General features: G+C 47.1%; 1 protein-coding gene across 25 annotated transcripts in view; it reads right to left on the bottom strand.

The window, feature by feature from the left end:
* Baz2a (bromodomain adjacent to zinc finger domain, 2A) overlaps positions 1 to 23963 on the bottom strand; it is a 37635-nt gene extending 13672 nt beyond the window's left edge. For 4 of the 25 annotated variants that reach the window (XM_087556888.1, XM_087556894.1, XM_087556897.1 and 1 more), the window contains exons 1-11: positions 23771 to 23963; positions 22656 to 22864; positions 19309 to 19393; positions 7832 to 7969; positions 5350 to 5943; positions 3804 to 3989; positions 2903 to 3121; positions 1915 to 2364; positions 1574 to 1634; positions 288 to 396; positions 37 to 138 (exon numbers count right to left, since the gene is read on the bottom strand). In XM_087556888.1, coding sequence (XP_087413014.1) covers positions 37 to 138; positions 288 to 396; positions 1574 to 1634; positions 1915 to 2364; positions 2903 to 3121; positions 3804 to 3989; positions 5350 to 5943; positions 7832 to 7967 — 1857 coding nt within the window. In that variant the 5' untranslated portion in view covers positions 7968 to 7969; positions 19309 to 19393; positions 22656 to 22864; positions 23771 to 23963. 25 annotated transcript variants of the gene reach the window in all.
* Positions 23964 to 25003: the final 1040 nt, after the last annotated feature.

The raw sequence follows: 25003 nt of genomic DNA, 5'->3' as shown, positions 1-25003 counted from the left end.
AATTTGTTCCCAACTATCTAATCCTTTGGCCAGCACCTCTGGTGTATCTCTTTCTTCAAAGAAATCTCCAACAGGCATTCGGGGGCTGAAGCTGAAGTGCTCTCGGCGGACACTGTGCACCACATTTCGGCTCAGGTACTGAGAGGAAAAGTGAATGGCATTAGTGAAGTCATAGCTACTACACGGCCTTGTCAGCAGCAGCACATGCCCCAAAGGAGAGAATGCTGCCTGCTCTCCTGGGACCCAAGAAAAAGGCCTTTTTAAAAATAAGCTACCACTGCTCTTACCTTGATAACTTCTGGAAATTGCTTCATTCTCTTCCCACAGGGGCCATAATACCAAGTCTCCCCCTGCCACCGATGGCTGCCCTTCTTAATGCGCACTTCTCTTCGCCACCTGCCAGAGAAGCACATGGGCCCTGCCACCAGGTCACACCACTACCCACTCCCATGCCACCCAGGAGCCAAGCCCACTGAGTAGATTCCCCCTCCAGCTGTCTCACTAGCCCTGCATGCAGTCAGTCCTACATAATCCTGTATACAGAAACAGGCACACAGTGTCTGAGTCGAAGACAGTATTTCAGGAGGAAACTCTGCACTAAATGGCAGATATGTACTAAGACCCCCCCCCACCCTTTTTGTAAAGCTACTGAAACGAGAGTTGGGATTCCTAACTGCCCTGGCTCAGTGCAGAACAAAGTATAAGAGGAAGCCTGGAGGGCTGGAGAAATGGCTCAGCGGTTAAGAGTTCTGACTGCTCTTCCAGAGGTCCTGAGTTCAAATCCCAGCAACCACATGGTGGCTCACAACCATCTGTAATGGGATCCGATGCCCTCTTCTGGTGTGACTGAAGACAGCTACAGTGTACTTATATATAATAAATAAATAAATTAAAAAAAAAAAAAAAAAAAAAAGAGGAAGCCTGGAGCTGATGCCATGAAATGACTAAGTAGGCTAGGTTCTAGTCAGTAACTATGCTCTTTGAGCAGTATATTATAAAACTCAGCCTTATCCTTGTCTTAAATATTGCAGTAGTACTAAGACTTGGTGGCATCAAGTAGCCTAGAAAATCTAGGCCTCTAACAACCTTTAGGTTGGTCACTAAAGTACAGTTACTGCTCTGGACCTTAACTCTCCAGAGAACATGAAATCCATGCCACAGAACCACCTAAGCTCACTGGTAGGAAGCCTCCTCCCTTTACTGCTGCCTTCTTCTCTACTGAAACAGTTCTATCTAGCTCTTCTGGATACTTGGGCCTTAGTCTGGAAAAGGATAAAGACCAAGTAGCCAAAAGATGGACAAAGACTTGTGAGGGAGACAGACACTAAGAAGAGAGAACTGGTCTGGAGTGACAGCCCAGCAGTTAGGAGCATTTGATGCTCTTCCAGGAGGCCTGAGCTCAGATTCCAATATCCACAACAGCCTGTGACTCCAATACACTCCTTGCTGTCCTGTAGTCTGTTCCTGTCCGGGCCAGTCCTCTCCCACCGAGATGAAGAGAGAGGAGCTCCTTTCTTTCTATCACTCATTGAGCTTGTGGAGGTCAAAGTGTGTAGCCATCTAGAGCATTTACCCATGTTGGAGGGGAAGACGAACTTCTTCTGGGGTAGCAATATGTCTCTTCAGTACATCACCTAGAAAATAAGACCAGAGGCATCAAGATAAGAAGTCAAGCAAAGCTACTGGACAGAGCACTTGGGAGGCAGAGGCAGGCACAGCTCTTTGAATTGGAGGCCAGCTTGGTCTACATAGCAAGTTCCAGGCCAGTCAAGGCTACATACTGAGACCCTGTCTCAAAAAACAAAAATATTAAAAAAAAAAAGTTAGTGACAGGTTAGTAGAAAAGGTCAGGCGCCATATGTGACATAAGCTTCTGCAGAGACCAGGCAGGTAGGACAGAGTGTGGATACTCACCAATCCCAGATCCTGCAACTGCTTCTCCAGCCATCTCTTCCTGACCAGCACAAGCTCCAGGGGCACTGCTACCATCTTTACTAGCTGTGGAGACTGTCTGCAAGGCAGCGGGTGCAGAAGGCTCAGGGGAACCTGGAGGAGAAGTCACGGGAGCCGCCATAGAAGCTTCCAAAGAGATGGCTGGGAGAGCAGGTGAGGAAGCTGGAGAGACTGCTGGGAAGACTTCAGGAGGGATAGGCGAGGATGCTACTGGAGATGCGGCTGGAGAGATTTCTGCAGATGCTGCCAAGGAGGCTACTGGGGAGGCTGTTGGTGAGGCTGCTGGATGTAGCTGAATACTAGGTGGCTGGTCGGGGGCTGGCTCAGTCAAGGAACGTTGGAAGTTTGAAGACTGGGTCTCCATTTCTTCCTGTTCAGAGTCACTGCAACTGTTCAGTCCAAAGCTATTATCTATAATGCAAAGGACAGTGTAAGTAAAAGAACGTCTCAGGTAAACGAATTTATCCAATCAAACCTGCACCATGGTAAACATGGTTATTTTAAGGTCTTTTAGGGAGAAAAGCAGCACCCACACAAGTGGGTGACTCACAACCTTCTGGACTGCCAGTCCCAATGGGTGTGGAGACAGCCTCCTTCTTGTGGTCTCCAAGGGCACCAGATGCACACGAAACATAGATATACACATATGAACACTCATACACACAAAATTACGTTTTAAAAAAGCAGTGCTGCCTCTTTCCTTATTCCATTGGCTTTCCTGAAGCCAGAAAGGCCTCTGACCTTTTTCCTTGACAACATCCAAGTCTCTCAAGTTTTGCACAGGGCAAAGTACCATGGCCGAGGCTTTTTTATTCCCACCAGACACCATCTCAGTTTGTCAGCAGGGAACCCCGCCATACTTCCCATTTAAGGGTTTAATTATGGAACCCATTCTCTCACTGTTTTTGCAGGTGAGAACTTTATTTGTCCTACCTCTCTCTTTACTTACCTTGCAAGACAGACTCCCCTAAGACAGGTGGGGAGGTAGGACTGACAAAAATGGAGGCTGATGTTTGGCTGTCCTCTGCCAGGAGACTGAAGGCATTAGCATTACTGAGAGCAGGGCAATCGAGGGCAGAGATCACAGGGTTGTCCTCCAGAGGGAGCTTGTCTTCTGTACCCATCAGCTCTGTGTCATCTATACTATAAAGTCCTTCACTCACTGGCTCTGTTTATGGGGGTAAAAAATAAATAAAAAAGCCGAACATTAAAGAAGAAAGTCATATTTTTCTAAGACTCCCAAATATTTCTACTTTTTTAGTGTATGAATTGGGGAAGCAAGCAAGAAAGGGTTTCTAGCTCAGACTAACTTGAAACTCACTATGAAGTTCAGGATCCTGTCAAAGTCACAACCCTGCTTTGTCAGCTACCCTACCACTCAATACATTAATATAAACTAGGGGAACATACAGCCTTCTTAAAGCAAAGTCAGGAGACTGTGAAAATGAAGGTAAAGATACTGACTGGATATCTACCCCATAGATCCTTATAGAAATCTAACATTTATCATAAAATAGGCTTGTTTTTATATTTAATTGGGAAATGTTTTCTATTTAGTTAGAACCCAAATAACACCACTGTGTGGTAGTCATAGCCTATTCAGTGAATGATTGCAGCCCAGGGCTCACGGCCAACTAGAAGACAGAATAAGCCTGGGAAGTGGACCAATGCGCCTGAGTAAAGTGGGCCCAGGGAGTAGCATAGACTATGGTGTACTAAAGGTTTGCCAACAAATAAGCCCAACACCCCAGATTCCTTAAAACATTCCTTGATTTTCCAATTTTCCCAGGTAACGGGTTGGTTACCCTCTGCTCAGGTCAGCACAACAAGGAGCCCCTTGCAGAGCCCACCTGCTGCCAGAGAGTCAAAGGGCTCGAGGGAGTCTTCACTGAGGATTGGAGTGTCTTCCAGTTGCTCAGGAAGATGTGAAGGATCATCCAGACAGCTCACTGTGGGGTCAGGGACCAGGACCGAGACTTCTTGGTGCAAAGACTCCACAGAGGAGACAGAACCATTGTAGCCACACATCTTTAGTTCTAGGCAATCCCAGGAGAGACCGAAAGTCAAAACTGAAGCCTTCAGTTTAGCTATACTGGGTGTATAGCAGGTGTCCAGGCAACTATTTAATGAAGTCCACATATGCACACAGTATGGACTGCTCTTCCCTAAATGGACCTCCCACAGCCATATTGGTGCTCAAATCTGTTAAACATTCTCTTAATAAACTCTAACTTTGCTTTAAAAACAAGATGTTCATTCAATCAACCTTTATTTCTAGCTATATGCTAGGAACAGATCCTATCCAGGTATATTCCTAAAACAAATTATACATCATGCAAAGAGGAAGAAAGAGTAGGCCTAAGACAAGAGTCTATCATATACTTATTTTTCCCAACAAGTGGAACAGAAAAATTATTTCTTTTTTTAATATAGGGTAGCCACCCTTATATTGATTATAAACTACATTTTTTTTTTTTTTGGTTCTTTTTTTTGGAGCTGGGGACCGAACCCAGGGCCTTGCGCTTCCTAGGTAAGCGCTCTACCACTGAGCTAAATCCCCAGCCCCAAACTACATTTTTTTTAATCTACTTTTAGGGAAACAAAAAAGATTGTCATTATTAATATAAACCAAAAAAAAAAAAAAAGGAAAAAGATTAAAAAAAAGAAAGAAAGGGAGTTTAATAGACAAACAATGATGCACTCAGACTATCTTCTTCTCAGGTTTATAAGCTAGTCACTACTATGGGTGAAGTCAAAACTGAAGCTCCCACGTTAGCTGTACCAGGTGGCTACAGCAAGTGCTCAGGCAACTCTTTCAAGCGACACCTATTCCAGCCCCAGCTAGGATATCTTCATGGCTTAGTGCTCTCTGTTTATGTTGTTGCCATTTCATCTACTTCAGAGGAAACCCTGACCCACCCACCCTTCCATGAGACTGGGTCTTGTGTGTCTTAGGTTGACCTTCAACAACTACTGCATCTACTTCTACCTCCCGAGGGCTGAGATACACCATTTGCCAGTATGGCTGACGAGCCAGAACCCAAGGCCCCATTTCCGCATGCTACACAAACACCCTACCCTTTAAGCTACATCTCCAGCCCAAGAAGCCATTCTTGATGCAGTGTGTCTGGGCTGCTGCAGGCTTGCCCATTGCCCACCTGCCCTCTCCAGGCCAGCAGCTCTGCATGAGCTTGGAATAATTTGCACTCCCACTCTTGAACTGGTGCTGCTGCCACCACAGAAACACCAGCCATTTGGCTCTGCTAACACTAACATGCAAATCAGCCTCCACTGTAGAGAGCTGGAAAGACAAGTTTTCCTCACTTCAAAAAGCCACTGTCCCCACAGCCCCACTTCCCCTCTCACACCCAGCTCAGCTCACAGACCCAGTTATACCTGGCTGCTCTTCCTCCAGTTCCAGGCTGCCTACCAAGCCAGTGCCATTTTCTGCCACAACTGAGGTCAGCTCCTTTTCCGCTGCCTCATCAGGATGGAGGTCACTGCTTACACCCTGGGAAGGTGCAAAGGTCTGGATACTAGACCCCAGCATTGGAGAAGTCTGTGGGGAGGTGAAAAAACTTGGGGGTCCATTGGGCATCACCTCAAAATTCTGGTCAGGAAAAGAATCATACAGTTCCTGTGAATCGAAGTTAAGCCCCACGGGACTCTGGGTACCATTGGCCCAGAACTCTTGGCTCCCAGCTCGAAGATTAGTGTTGTGACTTGGGGATGAAGGTTGTCGGCTGCCCCCAAGGATACCGTTGAGCGGGTATTGCCCCCCAGGGTATTGAGAAAGAAGGGGTGGGTCCTTGAGGTTGTTGCCAGGATTGGCAGATGGGTACTGTGAGTAGTTCCAAAGACAGTCGTAGGCCACGTTAGGGTGATGGAGGTGTGAGGTGCTAGAGGAGTGGGGAGCAGAGTTCAAAATCCCTGAAGTAGTAGTGTGAGATACAGTAGATAAGCCATTAACATTCACATCCCCATTCAAACCTGGCAGAAAAAACAGAAAAGGTTAGTAAGAGCACCAGTGGAAGGGGAAGCCCTGGGTCCTGCTAAGACTGAACCCCCAGTGAACTAGTCTATGGGGGGAGGGTGGCAATGGGGGGAGGGTTGGGAGGGGAACACCCCTAAGGAAGGGGAGGGGGGAGGGGGATGTTTGCCCGGAAACCGGAAAGGGAATAACACTCGAAATGTATATAAGAAATACTCAAGTTAATAAAAAAAAAAAAAAAAAAAAAAAAAAAAAAAAAGAAAAGGTTTGGCTATGAATATACATATAACTATCAAATAAACTTCAAATTGACAATGTGGAGGGTACAGGCAAGGGGATTCCTCTGTCACCTTGATCTTCTACCTCTCAAGGGGACGATGTGCTGCTGAGACTGTGGTCGGTGTGCCACAGGAGCTGGTGGCAGCAGCTGTTACTGCTTTTACTACATGAAGCTGCGCATAGGTTTCCTACAAATGGCTTGCATTCTTCCCCACTCTCATTCCTTATGAGAAGTCTTTCCTTGGAGGGCCTGACTGAATTTTCCAGTTCCCACCCACCTCTTTCATTAGCGCCTACTTGGCCCTACAGTGCCACCAGAAGGGACAGCCTCCACCTCACTGCTACATGCAGACCCAGCACTTTGTGCTGGGCTAAGAATAGAATTTGCAGTCACCACAGTGACAAGATTCCATTTCAGAAGGCTGGGGTTATTAGCCCCTCACCATAGGCCCGAGAGGGTAATATGCAGTAGGTAAAAATCTTTGCATGACCAGTGCTGCAGAGAGAATTCAGCTCTAAAAACAGCTATCTTTGAGTTTGCAAAAGACAACAATGAATAAAAGGGACTAAGATGGGCTGGAGAGATGGCTCAGCGGTTAAGAGCACCCGACTGCTCTTCCAGAGGTCCTGAGTTCAATTCCCAGCAACCACATGGTGGCTTACAACCATCTGTAAAGAGATCCGATGCCCTCTTCTGGTGTATCTGAAGACAGCTCAGTGTACTTATATATAATAAATGAATAAATCTTTAAAAAAAAAAAAAGGGACTAAGATACTAAAGAAGTTGCAAGCAGGAGTCTGTATATGGAAGAATCCTACAGCAGTAGGTGGGTATGAACGTGTGGAAATTCCAATGAGAAAGAGGGGCTGGCTTGTGCTTATCTGCAAGTATCTTATAAATGACAGGAGGAAAGCAAGTACAAGTCAGACGGCTTGACTGCAAGGAAGGAGAAAGCATGTGGAATTCCACTTCTAAGCACAATGATTTGAAATCAGGCAAATTTAGAATGTTAACTGATAAAAGAACTGAGCAGGAGAACTGTCATCAGTTCAAAGACATCCTGGGCTAGAAAAAGTCACTACCCCCAAAGAAAAAAAGAAAAAGAAAATAAGCTCAACAGCAACACTTTCATGAGGAATGATGAATTTCTGGGGAGGCCCTGCCCATCCTACCCCTGTGTGCAAGGACGAGAGGCAGCTCCTGCACAAGCTAAAGACAGTTTATGGGGACCTTCACCACCTTCTTCAATCCCAGTCCAAACATCCTTCTCATTCCTAAAGACAAGCCACAGACCCACCACCTTCATCTTCAGAAGCAGCAGGTACCTCCTTTTCTGCCAGTAGTCAGGAACAGGACCAACAGAAAAGCAAGCTAAGATGAAAAGCTCATATGTCTCTTCCAATCTAGATCTAAGACGGGAATAAATACATCCCCTTAAGCCCCTAAACCTTTTCTGAAGCTTGGTTTCCCTCTGGATAGTAGTAAGCACTATGGATTTATTCCTGTCACTACCTGCCAACAAAGAGTTGTTGTGACTTCAGTCTCCTCTTGCCAACCTGATCTGATGATGCCCATTCCCCTCACAGGTCTGTGGCCTCCATACTTACTTTTCCCTTGCTGGGGGAAGTTCATGGGAGACCCGTTAGTGTAGAGGCCCTCCCCTGAGGAAGGAGAGGGTTTCAGTCCTGAGGCAGCTGGTGCAGGAGGAAGGCCAGTAAAATTAAAATGGTCGTTTGCCTCCATTTCTATAGGAGGGAGAAAAGGGAAAAATATCTGTGGTTAAACAAGCTTATATGATCACCTAGAGACTGTGTGCCTCCCTCCTTCATGTACCCTTCAATGTAGGCACTGTGAGAAGATGCAAGTTGAAAAGAGAAGAAAACACACCCTTTACCTGGGCACAACTGTAAACCCAGCATTAGGAACGGTATGAAATGAAGCCCTTGGTGGAAATGAACTCAACTCTGATAGAGCTGTCTAAGATGGATGAAAATAGAACTAAGAACTATTGGCAAAGTCCAACCTGTCAGACATTTGTGATGTACTAGTGCACATTAACCTAACATGTGAGAGATTGTTTTTATATTAAAAAAAAAAAACCCAAAAGTCCTTGGGTTATATTAATAACTTTTGGAGGGCATAAACAATTACATTGAAAACCTTTTTTTTCTTTTCCCCGAGACAGGGTTTCTGTCTGTCCTGGACTCACTCTGTAGACCAGGTTTGGCCTTCTACTCAGATCTGCCTGCCTCTGCCTGAAGAGTGCTGGGATGGAAGGCATGCACCACACCATGTTGGGCAATCAGACAGCTTTATCAAGTTCCAAAAGTTGAGGCGATAAAGCAGACCTAGATAATATTTTAATTATTCATTTAAAAGGATAAATAAGTTGGTTATGAAAATATATGACTATCTATTGGCCAACATCTCCAAGAGGTAGATAGTGTGTGTGTGTGTGTGTGTGTGTGTGTGTGTGTGTGTCAGTCAGACCTACCGGCACATGCCTACAAGCCCAGCACTCAAGAGGGCAAGGCAAGAGGATCAAAGCTCAAGGACAGCCTTGAGTACACAGTAAGATCCTGATTCAAAGCAAGCAATCACATTTTATGAATATGCTATACATTGAAAGTTAAGCACCATTAGGTATATGCGTGAACAGTCTACACATGCTACATGAATGCACACACACACACACACGTGTGTGTGTGTTGGCACATATGCCATGATATGTGTGTATGAGTTAGAGGATAATTTGGTGAAATCAGGGCTTTCCTTCTACCATGTCCCAGGGACTGAACTCAGTCCTCAGGCCTGGCAGCAGGAAACTTTACTACAAAATCCCATCAGCCTCCAGAACATGATTTTTGAGTCTAAAATATAAACCTTGTGTAGCAATTATGGCATAGTAATTCTTTTTTTTTTTTTTAAGATTTACTTATTTGCCTGTTTACTTATTTACTTATTATATGTAAGTACACTGTAGCTGTCTTCAGATACACCAGAAGAGGGCATCAAATCTCATTACGGATGGCTGTGAGCCACCATGCGGTTGCTGGGAATTGAACTCAGGACCTCTGGAAGAGCAGTCAGTGCTCTTAACCACTGAGCCATCTCTCCAGCCCCCTAACCTGGGCTTTCTAAGTGTTGAGATTACAGGCACATGCCACAAAGCCCAATTCAGGAAAAGTTTTCTGTGCTAATTTATATCTCATATAGAATATCCCAGCTTCATTCTAAAACTACAATAAGGGCTGGCAAGATGCTCAGCAGGTAAAGATGTTGGCAGCCTAGCCTAATGAACTGAGTTCAATCCCTGCAATCCACAGGACAGAAAGAGGCTAATTACACATGCGTCGCACTCACATATGCATGCACACCCACCTACCCACCCACCTCTCAGCTCTTTGGTTAAGATCAAGTGCAAAGTAAGGAGCGGGCTTCAATCTGTAAGCACCCATGAAAAGACTGTAGTCATCCAGGATGTCCCACTACAGGGAAAGCCCCCTCTTTAGAACATGGATCCAAAAGTAGTTATCAAGAGACTTGAGTCTCTTGAGTGAAACACACAAAACTTTATTGTTTCAAAACTAAATTCTTGTTTCAGCCTGGACTACTTCCAGAGCTTAAGCCACAGAGCAAAGGGAACATGCAGTAGCTCACTTCAGAAATCCTGGAAAGAGCGCAAACAATTCCATTTGACCTGCACTTCCCCTCTCGCCTGCAGTTTTAGGCATTCATGTATCACCCGGGAATAGTTTACCCTCAAAGATGGGTCACACTTAATTTGTTCTTTGTTTTGTTGTTGAACAAACAAGGAAACTAGTGAGCCTATCCATATCTAACTCTACAGACTAAGTGCTGTTAACAAGTGGACAGCCAAAGAAATTAGACATTTAAAAGGAATACAAGCTATTTGGCACCTGCCCCAACTGAAGGGTCACAGGAACCACAGCCATGTCACTCATTTTATCCCTAAATACATGCTACGTGCTGTACAGCCAGTGAGCGTAAGAACAGACTCCATGTTCAAACCTTAGCTCTACACTGGCTTCTTTGACCTTGGACAAATTACTTGGAAAAAATTTTATCAAGCACTTCTACAGCTTGTAAGGGTTAAACAAGAAAATTTATATAAAGTCCCTTGTATTAAATGTTAGGCTTAGTTTGTTTCACAGGCTCTCACTATATAGCCCCTGGTAATTCAGAATACCTAGGATTCAAAGATGTCCCCTGCCACATACCCTAAGTGATGGGATTAAAGGTATGTCCATAATGCCCAGCCATGTTAGTTTTTCTTATTAAGAATAAAAAGGGGGCTGGGGATTTAGCTCAGTGGTAGAGCGCTTACCTAGGAAGCACAAGGCCCTGGGTTCGGTCCCCAGCTCCGAAAAAAAGAACCAAAAAAAAAAAAAAAAAAAAAAAAAAGGATGTTTATCTTGTTTGTATATGTATGTATTTATTATGTATTTATAAGCATATATAATATATAAAAGCATATATAAAATATTAAAATTTTTTTTTCAAACAAGGTTTCCCTATGTAGCTTTGGATGTCCTAGAATTTATTCTGTAGACGAGGCTGACCTCAAAGTCCAGAGGTTCAGCCAACTGCTTCTGCCTCCCAGGGCTGGCACTAAAGGCGTGTGCCACCAAGCCTGGCTTTTAAAAGGCAAATGTTTTTTTAAAACTTATAGTATGGGAGATATTACAAGAGAGATGATGTTGCCAGACTTAATATATACAACTTAACTCCTGGTTTCAGATGTCACTATATAATACAAGTAAACGACAGGCATGGTGGCAAGTGCCTTTTGTCCCAGCACTTGGAAGGCACAACAAGCAGGTGGATCTCTGTGAGTCTGAGGCCAGCTTGGTCTACCTAGCCAGTTCCAGGCAAGCTAGGGCTACATAATTAAGACCCTGGATAATAGTGGGATTACAGGCACATACTGACAACTTGCTTCTCAGCATTTAAAAAAAAAAGCCTAATACACCCCCCCCACACACACACACACACACAGGGAGGAGCCCTCAGAGGTCAGAAGAGGAGACAGATCCCTGGAACTGGAGTTACAGACAGCTATGAGCCACCATGTGGTTGGTGCTGGGAATAGAATTCAGGTCTTCTGGCTGGAGAGATGGCTCAGTGGTTAAGAGCACTGACTGCTTTTCCTAGAGGTCTTGAGTTCAAATCCCAGCAACCACATGGTGGTTCACAACCATCTGTAAAGAGATCTGATGCTTTCTTCTGGTGTGTCTGAAGACAGCTATAGTGTACTTATAATAAATAAAGATTAAAAAAAAAAAAAGTCCAGGTCCTCTTTAAGAGCAGTAAGCACAAGACATTGAGGAATATCTACAACCCCGTTTCTCAGCATTTTAAACAGTGATACAAGTGACCCAAGGTTGAGAAACAGAAGTTGTTCCCATTCTGTCCCACACATTTTGGGAAGCTCCAAGTTTTCTATACTCCCAGTTCCTGACACTGGAGACAGTGATCTTTAAATGTCATACCTTGAAAACTTCTCCTCATCTTCTTCCATCAGAGCTCCTGGTGCCAAATTCATATTAAAGGACGCCCTCTTATCTAACCTACTCACATTTCTCTCGGAACTCAGATTCAGACCAACTAAAACATGCTCTGACTGAGGCTCAATCTCTTTCAAAATATCCTTTCTTTAACCTCCATTTCAAACTAGAACTCTTAGTAAGGTAGAAGGAAGGTGATGAAATTCTACACCGAGGTAAGGTAAGAAAGTACTACTCAAAGAAAACTGCCATGTCCAGGCAGGTTCTCTACCATCACCTGGATGTCAAGTCCCACCATCATGTTTTTCCTGAATTTAATTTAACACTGAAGTAGAGAGAGAGAGAGCCAATGATTTACTGCTGAATGTGTTGCTCAGTGTTTTGTAATTGCCACTACAAGACTAGTATAAGTTTGTTCCTATTTTTTCAGAAAAATAAATTCAGTTTTCCTTCCTTCCTTCCTTCCTTCCTTCCTTCCTTCCTTCCTTCCTTCCTTCCTAGACAGGCTCTCTATATAGCCCTGGCTGTCAGGTACCAGCCCATATGTAGAGTAGGGTGGACTTGAACTCACAGAGATCCACCTACCTCTGCATCCTAGGTGCTGGGATTAAAGGTGTGTGCCACCACTCATGGCCAGTTTTCATAGAGATAAAATTGTATACTTGTACCATGTCCATGTCTGGTGCCCATGTATGTCAGCAGAGGATGTCAGATGCCCTCAACTGCTAAAGTTAAGAATGGTTTTGAACCACCATGTAGGTGCTGGGAATAGAACCCATGTCTTCTTTCTGCAAGTGAACAGAGGTATCTGAAGCATCCAAAAGGTGTTGCATCTATCCCCTGGAGCCTGAGGTACAGACTACTGTGAGGTGAGTGCTGGAAACTGAACTCAAGTCCTCTTCAAGAGCATCATGCATGAGATCTCTCCAGCCCCATTTTTGTTTTTAATTCGTTTTTTGAGAGAGTCTCAGCACGTAGCCTTGGCAAGAGTGGAACTCACTATGGAGATCAGGTTGGCCTCAGAAGTCTGCCTGACTCTATCTGTGTGTGCATGTACCACCACAGTCCCCAATTTCCTTCTGCATGTATATGTTTCTTTCTGTGTATAGATGCCAGAGCTTGTATGTGCCAGTGTACATGTACATCAGAGGACTTCAGAAACCATTCATCTCCTTTGGGGTGGGGTTCCCCGTGATCTGAGTGTACCAATTTGGCTAGACTGGCTGCCCTGTGAGCCCTAGGGGTCTTTCAGTTCTGCCTCCCCAGTGCTAGGTGCACAATCACATACCACCATGCCTGCCTGACATTTTCACTTGGGTTCAAGGGATCAAATTTGGGTGGCTCATGTCTTTAGTCCCAGTACTCAGTTATAGCAGAAGCAGGTCCTAGAGAGTTCTAAGACAGCCAGGGCTACACAGTGAGATACTGCCTAAAAAAAATTACTAGCTGGCCAGTAGTGACACACACCTTTTAATTCCAGCACTCAGGAAGCAGAGGAAGGCAGATTTAAGTCCAGCCTGGTTTACATAGTGAGATCCAGAACAGCCAGGGCTACACAGAGAAAACCTGTCTCAGAAAAACCAAAAATATTATTAGAAAACAAAGGCCCCAAATCTCTTGACTTCTTTCTTATACTGCTGTGAACTAAACCCAAGGCTGTGAACTAAACATATCCTCAACAGACTTGGTTAGTTATTCCTTGTAAATAAGGCAAAGGAATAGAAAAGTACTGGCAATGTAAAAAAGTCAATGAACTTAGTTCTAAATTTAATGTTCTAACAAACTTAACTGAATCTTCAAAAAACAGAGGAGATTTTAAATACCCATTAATGAAAGACTGTGGATGTACCTGTAATGTCACCACTTAGGGAGAGGCAAGAGCCCAAGTTCAAGGTCATCTTTGGATACATGCTCTATTCAGAAACCAGTCCGGATTACACAAGAACCATTCAGAGAGAGAGAGAGAGAGAGAGAGAGAGAGGGGGGGGGGGGGGGGGAACAGAATCACAAACCGTATCATCACAACCTGCTTTTTGCCATAGTTCTTACACTTTGTTGCCAAAGGAATAGTTGTGTGTATAATATACTTCACCCTTCCCACCATGTACAAGTACAAGGTCTTGCAACACAAAACAACACCAAATAGGAAACCAAGGCAGGACTGCCTGCTTGGGCTACAGGAGTTCAAAGCTAGCCTGAGCTGGGTGTAATGAGGAGCAAGCCTTTAATCCCAGAATTAAATCACAGCAGAACTGGGTAGGCCTCTGTGAAATTGAAAGTCAGTCTGGTCTATGTTTCATAGTTTTAAGCTAGCCAGGATCTCACACAATGAGATCATGTCTCAAACAAACAGAACAAATATTAATTAATCTATCGCTCTAGCATGGAAAAGGCCCTAAGTCCCTTGATTTCTCCTTTCCTACAGTGCTATGGGCTGAACCGAAGGCCCTCTACACACTAAGAGGCAAACAGATCTCTGCTTTCAAGGCCAGCCTGGTCTACATGGAGTTTTAGGATAGCCAAGGATACATACAAAGACCCTGTCTCACAAATAAAATAAAAACAAAGCCAGCGTGATTTACATGAAACCCTATTGCAGAAATAAGGGGGGGGTGTGTCCAGAAAATCCCTCTATGTCCTAAAATATAAAAACTCACTTTTCTATCTGTCTCACTTCACACATCACAGACAAGATCACTCACTACACTAATTAATAACTTTACATCACTCTGAGAGTAGAAGGATAAAAAAAGGTTACCACCAGGAAGACGCTTGATTCTCTTATGGCCGCTCCTGACTCCAGTACTCAAGACTAACGAGAAGCTGAGGTGAGCCCATCTGACTCTACTTAAACCAATATTTCTTTTCAAATAGAGGCTTTAATACCAGTGTTTGGAAAGCCAGGCAAGTGGATCTCTGAGCTTGAAGCCAGCCTGGTCTGCAGAGTGAATTCCAGGACTACCATGGTGCCAGGGCTACAACAGATGGCAGAAGCCTGGGACTAGGATGGTGGCACACTTCTTTAATCCCAGTGCTGAGGAGCCAGAGGCAGATCTCTGGGAGTTCAAGGACAGCCAAGGCTACAGAGAGACCTTGTCTCAAAAATAAGTAAAAAAAGACAAAAAAAGGTGAACCAGGTGGTGGTGCACGCCTTTAATCCCAGTGCTTATGAGGCAGAGATGGGGAGTCTGTGGCCAGCCTGGTCTACAGAGTTACAGGACAGAGCTACACAGAGAAACCATGTCCTGGAAAACAAAACAAAACAACCAAAAAAGAGTGTTCTTAACACAAAACTCTTATTTCCATATCTTTTAACAAAGAAAATCAATTTCTGAAGGCTAAAGACAAGAGAAGTTAATCAATTGGTGGGGTTGGTGAGGAGGCTCAGTGGTTAAAGGTAGGATAGAACTGAGTCCTGAAGGTTGTTCCCTGATCTCTACCCACACCCTGTGACAAACATAACTTCACCAAATACATGTACCTTCTAAATACTAAAATGGTAGTTAACGAATAGCATGTGTGAGAAAGACCTTGAGTTAAATTCCCAGCACAAACACACACAATACAGCTGATACCGCCCAGATTGGAAGACTCCGCCAGTCAGCATCAGAGAGGCAATGCGACACACTTGTTTCTGTTTCCAGATTGTCAGTCACCCCACTAAAGAGCAATGATTCAATCTTATTTATCTTATTTATCAAGATACCATTTTCACAAAAATCACATATGCCTGTTCCTATCCTAGATCTTTATGGATTTATATGTAGTCAACAAGTTTCTGATAGAAAAAAATAAATCACAATTTCAATGATAGGTGTCAAGTTTTCAGGCATTCTTAGCATTTCCACTCTTGATCCTAAGCAAACCCAAGAGACAACAAAATGGGATAGAACCAGGAATGGGGCATACACCTAATCCCACTGTGTAGGAAGCAGAGACATCTCTGTAAACTCAGGCCAGCCTGGTCTACATAGAGAACTCAAAGCTGGCTAGGGCTACCTAATGAGACACTTTCTTAGGGATGGTGGTGGATAGGGAAATTCAAACAAAAAACAAAACAGAGAGATATAGAACACAGTGTCATCACTCTATCCTTTAGGGGGAAAAAAAATCTCTTGGTTAGACCAGGTGTAGTGGAGTCTGTTCTGTAATCCCAACATTTGAGAGGGAGAAGACAGGATCACTCCCAGTTCAAAGCCAACATAAACTTCAAATACTTAGTTCTAGGCCAGCCTGATCCTGGTACAAAAAAAACCAAGTCACTGTGTTGCAATGACATAGATATTAATCCCAGCACTCACTCAGGAGGCTGAGGTAGGTGGATCTCTAGGACAAAGGGCAATATAGGGAGCCCCTGTGTCAAAACAAAAATTAAAATTAAAAAAAATCTCAGCTGATCGATGGTGGTACATGCCTTTAATCCCAGCACTCAGGAGGTGGAGGCAGGAAAATATAAGTTCGAGGTCAATCTGGTCTTTAAAGCACGTTCCAGAACAGCCAGAGTTATACAAAGAAACTGTCTGGAAAAACAAAAACAAAAACAAAACAACAAGATCTCCCACTTTGGTTCAGCACCCTCTGACCTTCAGGAGCATACCCACCCACAAGCACATATCCATATACACACCCATAATATTCTGATAGTTCATTTTTATTTTATGTGCATTGGAGTTTTGCCTATATGTGTGCCCGTGTGAGGGTGTCAGATCCCCCAGAACTGGGAGGTAGGACAGCAGACAGTTGTGAGCTGCCACGTGGTAGCTGAGGATTGAACCCCAGGCCTCTGGAAGAGCAGCCAGTGCTCTCTCATTTGCTGAGCAACCTCTCCAGCCCTCGCAGACCAACAACTAAAAATAACAAAAACGGGGTGGGGAAAAAAATAACAAAAACACATTATTTTGGGATGGAGAAATGGCTCCTCAGTTAAGAGCTGCTCTTCCAGAGTACAGGATTTCAGTCCTCACACTCACACGACAGCTCACAACTATTTCGTAACCCCAATTCCAGCCATCCAAAGCCTGCATCAGGTCTCTACTGGGGCTCCAGGCACACCGGTGATGCCAGGCATACATGCAGGCAAAAGACCCATACACATAAGAGTAGATCAACAACAACAAAACATTTAAAGGAAAAACAAAATGTGGTCAGAGAGGAAAAAACCCACACTTCCAAGAAATGTTCTTTTAGGGACTGGAGAAATGGCTCAGCAGTTAAGAGCACTGGCTACACTGCTCAAAGTCCTAAATTCAATCCCCAGCAACCACATGGCGGCTCACAACCATCAATAATGGGATCCAATGCCCTCTTCTGGTGTCTGAAGACAGCTACAGTATGCTCATATACATAAATGATAAAACAAAACAACAACAACAACAAAAAAAACCCCAAAAGGGTCTTTTATTGACTAAAGTTAAGTCACGATAGCAAATTCCCCTAATTAGTTCTATAAAAGATAAAACTTCCAGGAACCCAAGTCAATGAATAGGTTTCCCTGCAGGACTAGGCTAGAGTGATCACCACTGAGGAACAAGCTTAACACTGTCATTAGTAATAATCACTCCCCACCCCTATATACAAAGCATAAGCTCACATCTTCCTCTTCTTTCCATATCTCAGAAGTACCCTTCTCTCCACAAACTTATTAGCTCAGATGTTCTGCAATAAAGAAAACTGGCATGCTTCAAAACATTAAGAAGGATCAAGAAAGCCACTTTAATTAATTCCATTAAGATCTCAAGTACTGGGTTGGGGATTTAGCTCAGTGGTAGAGCGCTTGCCTAGTACGCGCAAGGCCCTGGGTTCGGTCCCCAGCTCCGAAAAGGAAAAAAAAAAAAAAAACTCAAGTACTCATGGCAGCTTTCTACACCGAATCTGCACTGCTTGTTCGGAATGGTGATCACTGCTCGTGATAACTCACTTTGATTCTCCATGATCTTTAACTTGGGGCAGGAATGGGGTCCAGAAGAGACAGTGTACAAAAGGAGGACCAAGATCAGTAGGGTCAAGTATAGTTGACTACTGGATGACAAATGCATGCTACAATGGCAAAAAAACTAACGTTTGGTAGCTCCAAGCTTGCCCAGAACGCTTCAGAAAATGAAACCAAATCAGATTAAAATGGTCATTTCAAAACAAGAGACGCAGCATAGAACGCACAGCTGCCATTTCTCCGCCACTTCCTGCGAGAGGTTGGGGGAGGGGCAGTTTGTGTACAGATGGAGGTGGTGGAAGCAATCGCCCCCACCAACATCACTCCCCCCGAAGAATACAAATCCCTCACTCCTGTAAGCTCCACAAAGGATGCCCGCTCTTGGCATTGACTTCTAGAAGTCGGGAACGCCGGGAAAGAAAGGGATGATGCGAGAGCACGGTCTCTCTACGGAAACGGGGATCCCCTTCGGAGAGGATTTCCTTGGAAAGGAATCCCTCTTTATTCTTGCCTCAGTTTTCGGCCTCACTCAAACCCAGACCCCAAGTATGAGTTCTATCAATCCCCATCTCAAGAGTCGGGGATTTTCCCGGGGCTCCAGGGCCCCAAGCCAGGCCAGCACGACCAACAGCCAAGCCGGAGAACAGAAACCCGAAGCTCTCTAGGGAATCACCGTCCGCCCGTCCACCCCACCCCCCCACTCACCGCGGCCGAAACCCCCATGTGCACGAACCTCGGGGGTAGCCCACCGCGGGAAGCCCTGCGTCCATCCCCTGCACGCGGGCAATCCCGCCGCCGCCCCAGGAGGTGGAGCCCTCCCAGGGATTCCTCGGCGAGTGGATGCGTCCCCACCCCAGCCGAGCTTGGCCGCCGCCGCCGCCGCCGCCTCAAGGGGGCCTCGTCAGCCGCCACCCGCGCCCGGCCGGGGTCCCCCTCCGCCTCGGCGTTGTCCGGGAGGGGAGAAGTCCCAGTCATCTGAGGCGCGTCAGTTGCCTGAGGGACGCCCGCAGAACACCGGGCACCCTGCCCTCAGGCCCCCCGGGCTGCACACCCCACAAACCTGAGGCGACCGCGTCCGGCCGGGTCGGGGCTCGTTTCTCCCCGGGGGACGGGCGGTTCACATGGCCAGGCTCTGGGCGCCAGGAGGGAGGAGACGCCCGCGGGAGAGGGGTGCAGGGTGCGGGGTGTGGGAGGGGGCAGGGGGTCGCGGCTCAACCGCGGGGCCAGAGCCGAGCCAACATGGCCGGCAGGGGAGGAGTGAGCCGGAGGGGGCGGGGAAGCGGGGCCGACGGCACCACCCACCACTGCTGCGCCCGCTGGGTCCTAGTGCCCGGCTTCCTCTCTCGGGCCGGGATTTGGGTCCTAGCGCCCTGACTCCCTCACTACAAGTCCCTGCTTCACGCGCATCTCATTGAGGGCTGGAGTCTTGCTTCACCCAGGTCAAATTGGAAGGCAAGCCATATCCCAGGGGTAACTTTAACGACTGGACCATTTCTAGGCAGCAGCTGCTTTTCTAACTGTGAAGGGCCACCTGGAAGATAATTTCCTCAGCAGGGTGGTGAAAAAGTGGAAGTTGATACTTAAGGAGCTATTTTACAGGGATGGAGAGAAGCAGAAGTCTACTCACTTATGTCCTATAGGGACAACCTGGTCCTGCCTGGATCACTGCTTTCCTGGTGTCATCTGCAGGGCTTTGGTCATCCAGGAGATTCCTACACATGGGGAAAGGAGACTTGGCTCTGGCTCCACAGTCAAGATCTGAGTCTAGCCTAAATGTGTCCAAAGGGTAGAAGATGAGTAGTAAAATAACCAACAAAATGTCCCAAATGTTTATTTTTCTGTTCCCATACCATTCCTAACAGGGCTATATATCTGTGTTCTTTGGGGAACTGGAAATCTAGAAAGGAATTACAGCTTATCTTTTACCTAAATGTGTGTTGCAGCGACCGGAGATGGGAAACGGTGTCGTACATTACAGCCATTTTTCTTTACATTTCAACTTCTCACTTACTCAATGAAGAAATCGAGCAAGACCCATAGAAACTCACTGATTTCATTCTCCTTCCTTACAATTCAAATTTTCTGGCTTCATAATTCCCATTCAACCCACTGAAATATAACTCTAGACTGTAAACAATTGCCTAAACTATGCAAAGCTAAGTCTGAATAAATAGGAAGAACAACAGACAGAAACAGGATGAGATTCTGGCTGGTTTGGAGGTATCAACAAATACCTTTTCCTCTTGGGAGATGCCAAGAACTTAGAAAGCTGGGTATGGATAGAATGACAGAGCCAAATCAGCAGTCCAGCACGGATTTCTTACCCCAGAGAGCGATTCTGAGTGTGGGAGAGTGACCCACTCATCATTATAAATAGTTCAGATAGGCTTCAGAAGATCTCTTTTAGATAAGCCAACAATGTGGGCTCAGTAGAGGGTTCCCCTCCCTCGACTGAGGTAAACAGATTACCAAGGGAAGGAGATGCATAAAAGCAAAATCTCTCTTCCCGGTCAAAATGACTTTGTAAAGTCAGTCCTGGCAGCCTACACCTGTAATTCATTCCTACCCTGAAGAGGCATAGATGGGAGGTTCACCCTGTGTGCTCAAGGCCGGAGGCTTGGTCTACTAATTGAGTTCCGAACTAGTCAGGACTACATAATCAGACTTTGTCTGGAAAAAAACAAAAGGACATTTATAGGTTGCCTGGGGGCTACACCTCATCCCTTCAATAGCCCACTAACCTCAACGCCCTGGAGAAAGGAGAAGTAAACTTAGGCTAAAAAATGTGTAACCCCACCACCACTTAAAAAAAAAAAAGCTGAGGTTGGAACTGGCACCTAAGGCCTGGAGAGGGAAGAGACAGGTGTAGAGGAAAGCTAGTGCCTTATTTTTCTTATCTCTTCCTTTTCCCGGGGATGAATCTTCCTACTTCCAACCCAGGGGCTAACCAGTTCCAGACAGGGCATGCAGAGGAGCCTGCGCCAGTCAGACGTTCGTGACCACGCCCCTTCGCTTCACCATCACACACCCACACACACCCACTGCTGGCTCCGGAAGAGCCGGTTACTCCTGTGCCCCACCCCTTCCGAGCCCAGGCCTAGTCTCCTCGGCAACCTTTAGGCCCAAATCCAGCCCTAAACCAGTAATGGTTCGTAGAAGATCACCAGGGATTAGAAGAGAAAAACCAGGCACGATACGTACCCCCCACCCCCGTCTGGTACAGAAGGGCTTCCTATCGCTTTATCCCACCTAGGCTGGGATCTTCCCTGCTCTCTGAAGATAAGGGTGGGCTGGGAATAGGTCCCAAAGCTTTTTACTTTTTACCAGGTGCCTTGACATACGACCCCCTCCCCATGCCAAATCTAAACAACAGAAGGCAGACTTGACCACGTGTGTCCCCAAACATTTGTCAATCCTGTAGGATGTGGAGGAGGCCAACAAGCCTCCTTACAAGAAGCTACTCCAAAGCGAAAAGGGGCCAACGGTCATTTGATTAGCAACTTGTGAACAGTATCTGGGGAACAGACTGAACCTCCCTCAAAACAAGCCAGAGGATGAGAAATGAAGTAGGGATAAACACTTGCCACCCCCTTCTCTCTCTCCATGTTCCCGCTGCTCCTCCCCGACTCTGGGTCAGCTGCCATCGTGCCAGCCACTCTGGAGTCAGATGGCTGGAGCCATCACTCTTGAGAGTGATTGATGGTGGTGTGCATCCTAGCTGTACCTTCCCTTTCCTCTTCCTGACAATCCAGGCATCCAACCTTAAACACCACAGGGGAGACACACACACACACACACACACACACACACACACACACACACACACACTGTATCCCTCCCAGCACCTTTAGTTGTGTCTCAGAATAGTATAAGACAAACCCTGACACCCATTCTCATAATTCTGGAGGCAGGGGCACTAGAGAAAGAGCTGGGGGCTCAGCTGGAGTTGGAGTATTCCCTACTGAAGGTAGGGTAATTATAAAGACCTCCCACTGCCTGGCTGAACCATCGTGCCTTTGCCACTGCTCTCTGTCCTGTAGCAATTCCCATTAGTCCCTTTTCAGCACTCAGGTCCGGACAAGACAATCTCAACGTATTTTGGAAAGCTCAGATTCTCTCATAATATGCCAAAAGGAATACAACCCCTCCCCTTCTCCAAGCGGGTCTGTGTCCCTCAGATTTAGTCTCCAAATTCGCCAATGAACAGCTCCATGGTAGGCATATAAGACAGTGACAGCTCGGGATTCCCCCCCCCCCCCTGTAGTAATCTGAAAGAGAAGGTCGGGCTTCCTTTGCCTTACCCAGCACCCCAAATCCCTTAGAGACTTAGCCCCAGTCTGTTCTGCCGCAACAGCCGCTGAAGCGGAGTATCACAAGGTTCCGGCAGCGTCGCGGCCCGGGGCGCCGGGACTAGGGGGAGGGGCCAGCTCCAGCCGGGCCGAGGGCCCTTCCCACCGAGATCAGGGGGCGGTGCTCGGGCCGGACCCCAAACTCCGCAGGAAAAGCTTTAGGTGGGACTTAGCTGAACTTAAAGGGCTGAGCGGAGCAGGACAGACAGCGACTGTAGCGTGCGTCCTCCGTCCCCCAGCCTCCTCCCCGCACGACCAGGAGAGGGGTTGGGGTGGCGGTTATGCCCCCCTCCCCCCGGGGTTAGATGGCGTGGGAAAGCGCTAGTTCCAGAGAAGAGGAGGCGAAACCCAGACCGCGGGAGAGCTTTCTGGCGAGGGAGGCGCGGGGGAGGGGAGATCCGGGGCCGGAATAGGAGGGGTTGCCGGGAGAGGATGGCGGAGAGGCGTGAGAAGCCTCCGGATCCCGGCGCAGAGGACAGGGGAGGAACGGGAGAGGAGGCAGTGCGGGGGAGAGAGCAAGGGCAGCGGGCGCAGGGAAGGTCAGAGCCTGGATCCCAGGGGAGGACGTGGCTGCGGAGACGCTCTGCACGGGATCCCGGGCCTGGAGGCGGATGCCGGGCCTCACCTGAAGCAAGGCCGGGCCGGGCAGCGGCAGCGGCGGCGGCGCAGGTGGCCGAGCCGGGCGGCGGCGCCTCCTCCTCCAGCCCGAGGCCAGCGACGGTAGAGGGGAGGGGGTGGCGCTTAAAGAGGCAGGAGCCACCCGGGTGAGGACGAGCGCTCAGGGACGGCTGTCGCGAAGGCTCCGTTGGGGGAGGGGACGGCGGGTGGCGTCTCCTAGGGGCCAGAACCAGGAAGGATCCCAAATGCAGGAAAAGACAGAAACTTCTACGACATACTTGGGGACAGTGGTAGGTCTGAACTGGAGTACTCGAAGAGCTCTCTTTGCCCGCACCGGGCGCCAGCTAAGACTTATTCACAAAGGAGGCTGGGGAGCTACAAAAGATTCAAGGAGGCCTAGGGGAGCAGGAGAGGGAACTCAAGGCCAAGCATGTCGGAGTCACGCACAGCGTCCTGCTAGGTAAACACCTTCTCCGGGCCCTATCTGTACTACAGCTGTACAGATCTGGAATCCAGAAAACCAGAGGCAAAACGCTCCCTGTCCTGTCAACCCTCTGGATATTGAGGAGGCCATCCGTAACAGGGTAGTGAGGCTGATGCAGGACTGAGAATCCGCTTTATTCATTGCTCGGTTTGGCCCCAGCCACCGCCACCGCCACCGCCACCGCCACCACCACCCTTGCAGCAACCTCTGGGGCAACAGGAAGCAGCTGCTCAGTGCAGCCCCGACCTGGTGGTAGGTTAAGGTGGGGGAGGAAGAAACACTGAGAGAAACTAGGGGGAGGGGAAGCATCTCTTACAAAACTAAGACTGGACTAGTAATGAATACAGTAAAACACTACTTGAATCTCTGCACTAAGTTGGGGAGAGGGGTTCAAGGGTGAGGAAGGAAGCCCTAAGATAGAAGCTCAGACTCTTCCTTAGAGCTGGAGCTTGCCAATGCTGGGAGATCCCATGCTCAGCAGCTCAGCAGCTCAGCAACTAAGCCCTGTGTTCCTCACAGTCCATTTCCCCTCCTTGACCCCCCAAAAGAGCAAAGGTTAGGCCCCACCCCTGCTGAGTCAGCCAGGGAGGGAGCTAGGCATCCCTCAGGCCTTTCCCAGGGGCGGCTATCATACTTACCCATGACAGGCTGGCAGGACTCCGGATTAGGACCCAGCTTCTCACTGTCTGTCCTTGGGTCTCGCTTCAATTGAAGGCTGTTAGATCCTGCCCAACTATGGGCTGAGAACTCGAAAAAAAAAAAAAAAAGCCAATGTATGCTTCCTGCGAACCACACAGCTTGAACTGCTGTAGGGTGATGTCCCTGTATGACAGACTGGGGTGGGAGGGAGGAGGGAAGGGCGGGGCTTTCATTGGGTGGAGAGAGGGAGGAGACGAGGACAGGGCCGACCGGGAGAAATACGGAGGAAGGTTAGAACTATATTAATACTTCAGGACTGTGGTTGAAGGGGACACTAAAGGAAAGAAAGAGTTGCAGCTAGCAAGAAAGGTTCCCTATAAATGCTAGAGAACTCGAACACTAGGATGCAAATGACCTTTAGAATATCAGTTTCCAAGTCTGTATTTGGGTGACAAAGCAGAAAGAGGTGACCTGTACTCTTAGGTCTTCACCAGCTTATTGCCCACTCCAGTCAGGAACTGGAGGTATCCCCACCCACATAACAGCATCCATCTCCCTTCACCCTCAACCCAAGCTCGGAGAGCAAACTACCAAGCACAGGCAACTCAGGGGCGCCACCTTCTGTCCTGATCTTGACACAGGAGGGACTGGAGCCAAGGACGTCATAGACAGATAGAAGCTCAAGCCACTACTCCACCCCGGAAACCTTTCCCGGGAGCCCTTCAGTTCACAGGGAGCTCGGAATCAGGCTGAGCCTTCGGAGCTCTACCCTATGTGGACAGCCTGGTAAAGTGGAGCTTACAGATGCAGGGTCCTCCCCAGGCCAGCTCCAGCTGGCTCGGAAGCAGTCATTAGATGACAGAAGTACCTCCTTGCAAATAGCCTTTAACAGATTTCAAAATGGTAAGACTGCAGTTCTTGCATCCACCAGAGGCCACTAGCTGGGCTCAAACACGTTTTAGGGCACAAAATATGCCTGAGAAGTGTGCACTAAGGCACACATTTCATGAAGAGGAAGTATTGCCTTTCAAAAGCCCCAAAGGCAACATTAAAAAAATTGCTCTTTGTAACAGCTACATCTTCCAAAATTTTCATAAGGACCTTAGCAGACCTCACATTATTTTTTTTTTTACCCTGCAGACTCACACACAAACATGCACAGCTAGGCTTGTTCAAATATCTGGCAGTGTACTGGGAACTTCTGAAGAACGAGTGCCTAGGAGACCCTCAAC

Source organism: Rattus norvegicus, chromosome 7 (genome assembly GCF_021556685.1).
Source record: "Rattus norvegicus strain SHRSP/BbbUtx chromosome 7, alternate assembly SHRSP_T2T, whole genome shotgun sequence".
NCBI lineage: Eukaryota > Metazoa > Chordata > Mammalia > Rodentia > Muridae > Rattus > Rattus norvegicus.
This window is presented reverse-complemented; position numbering and strand designations above follow the sequence as displayed.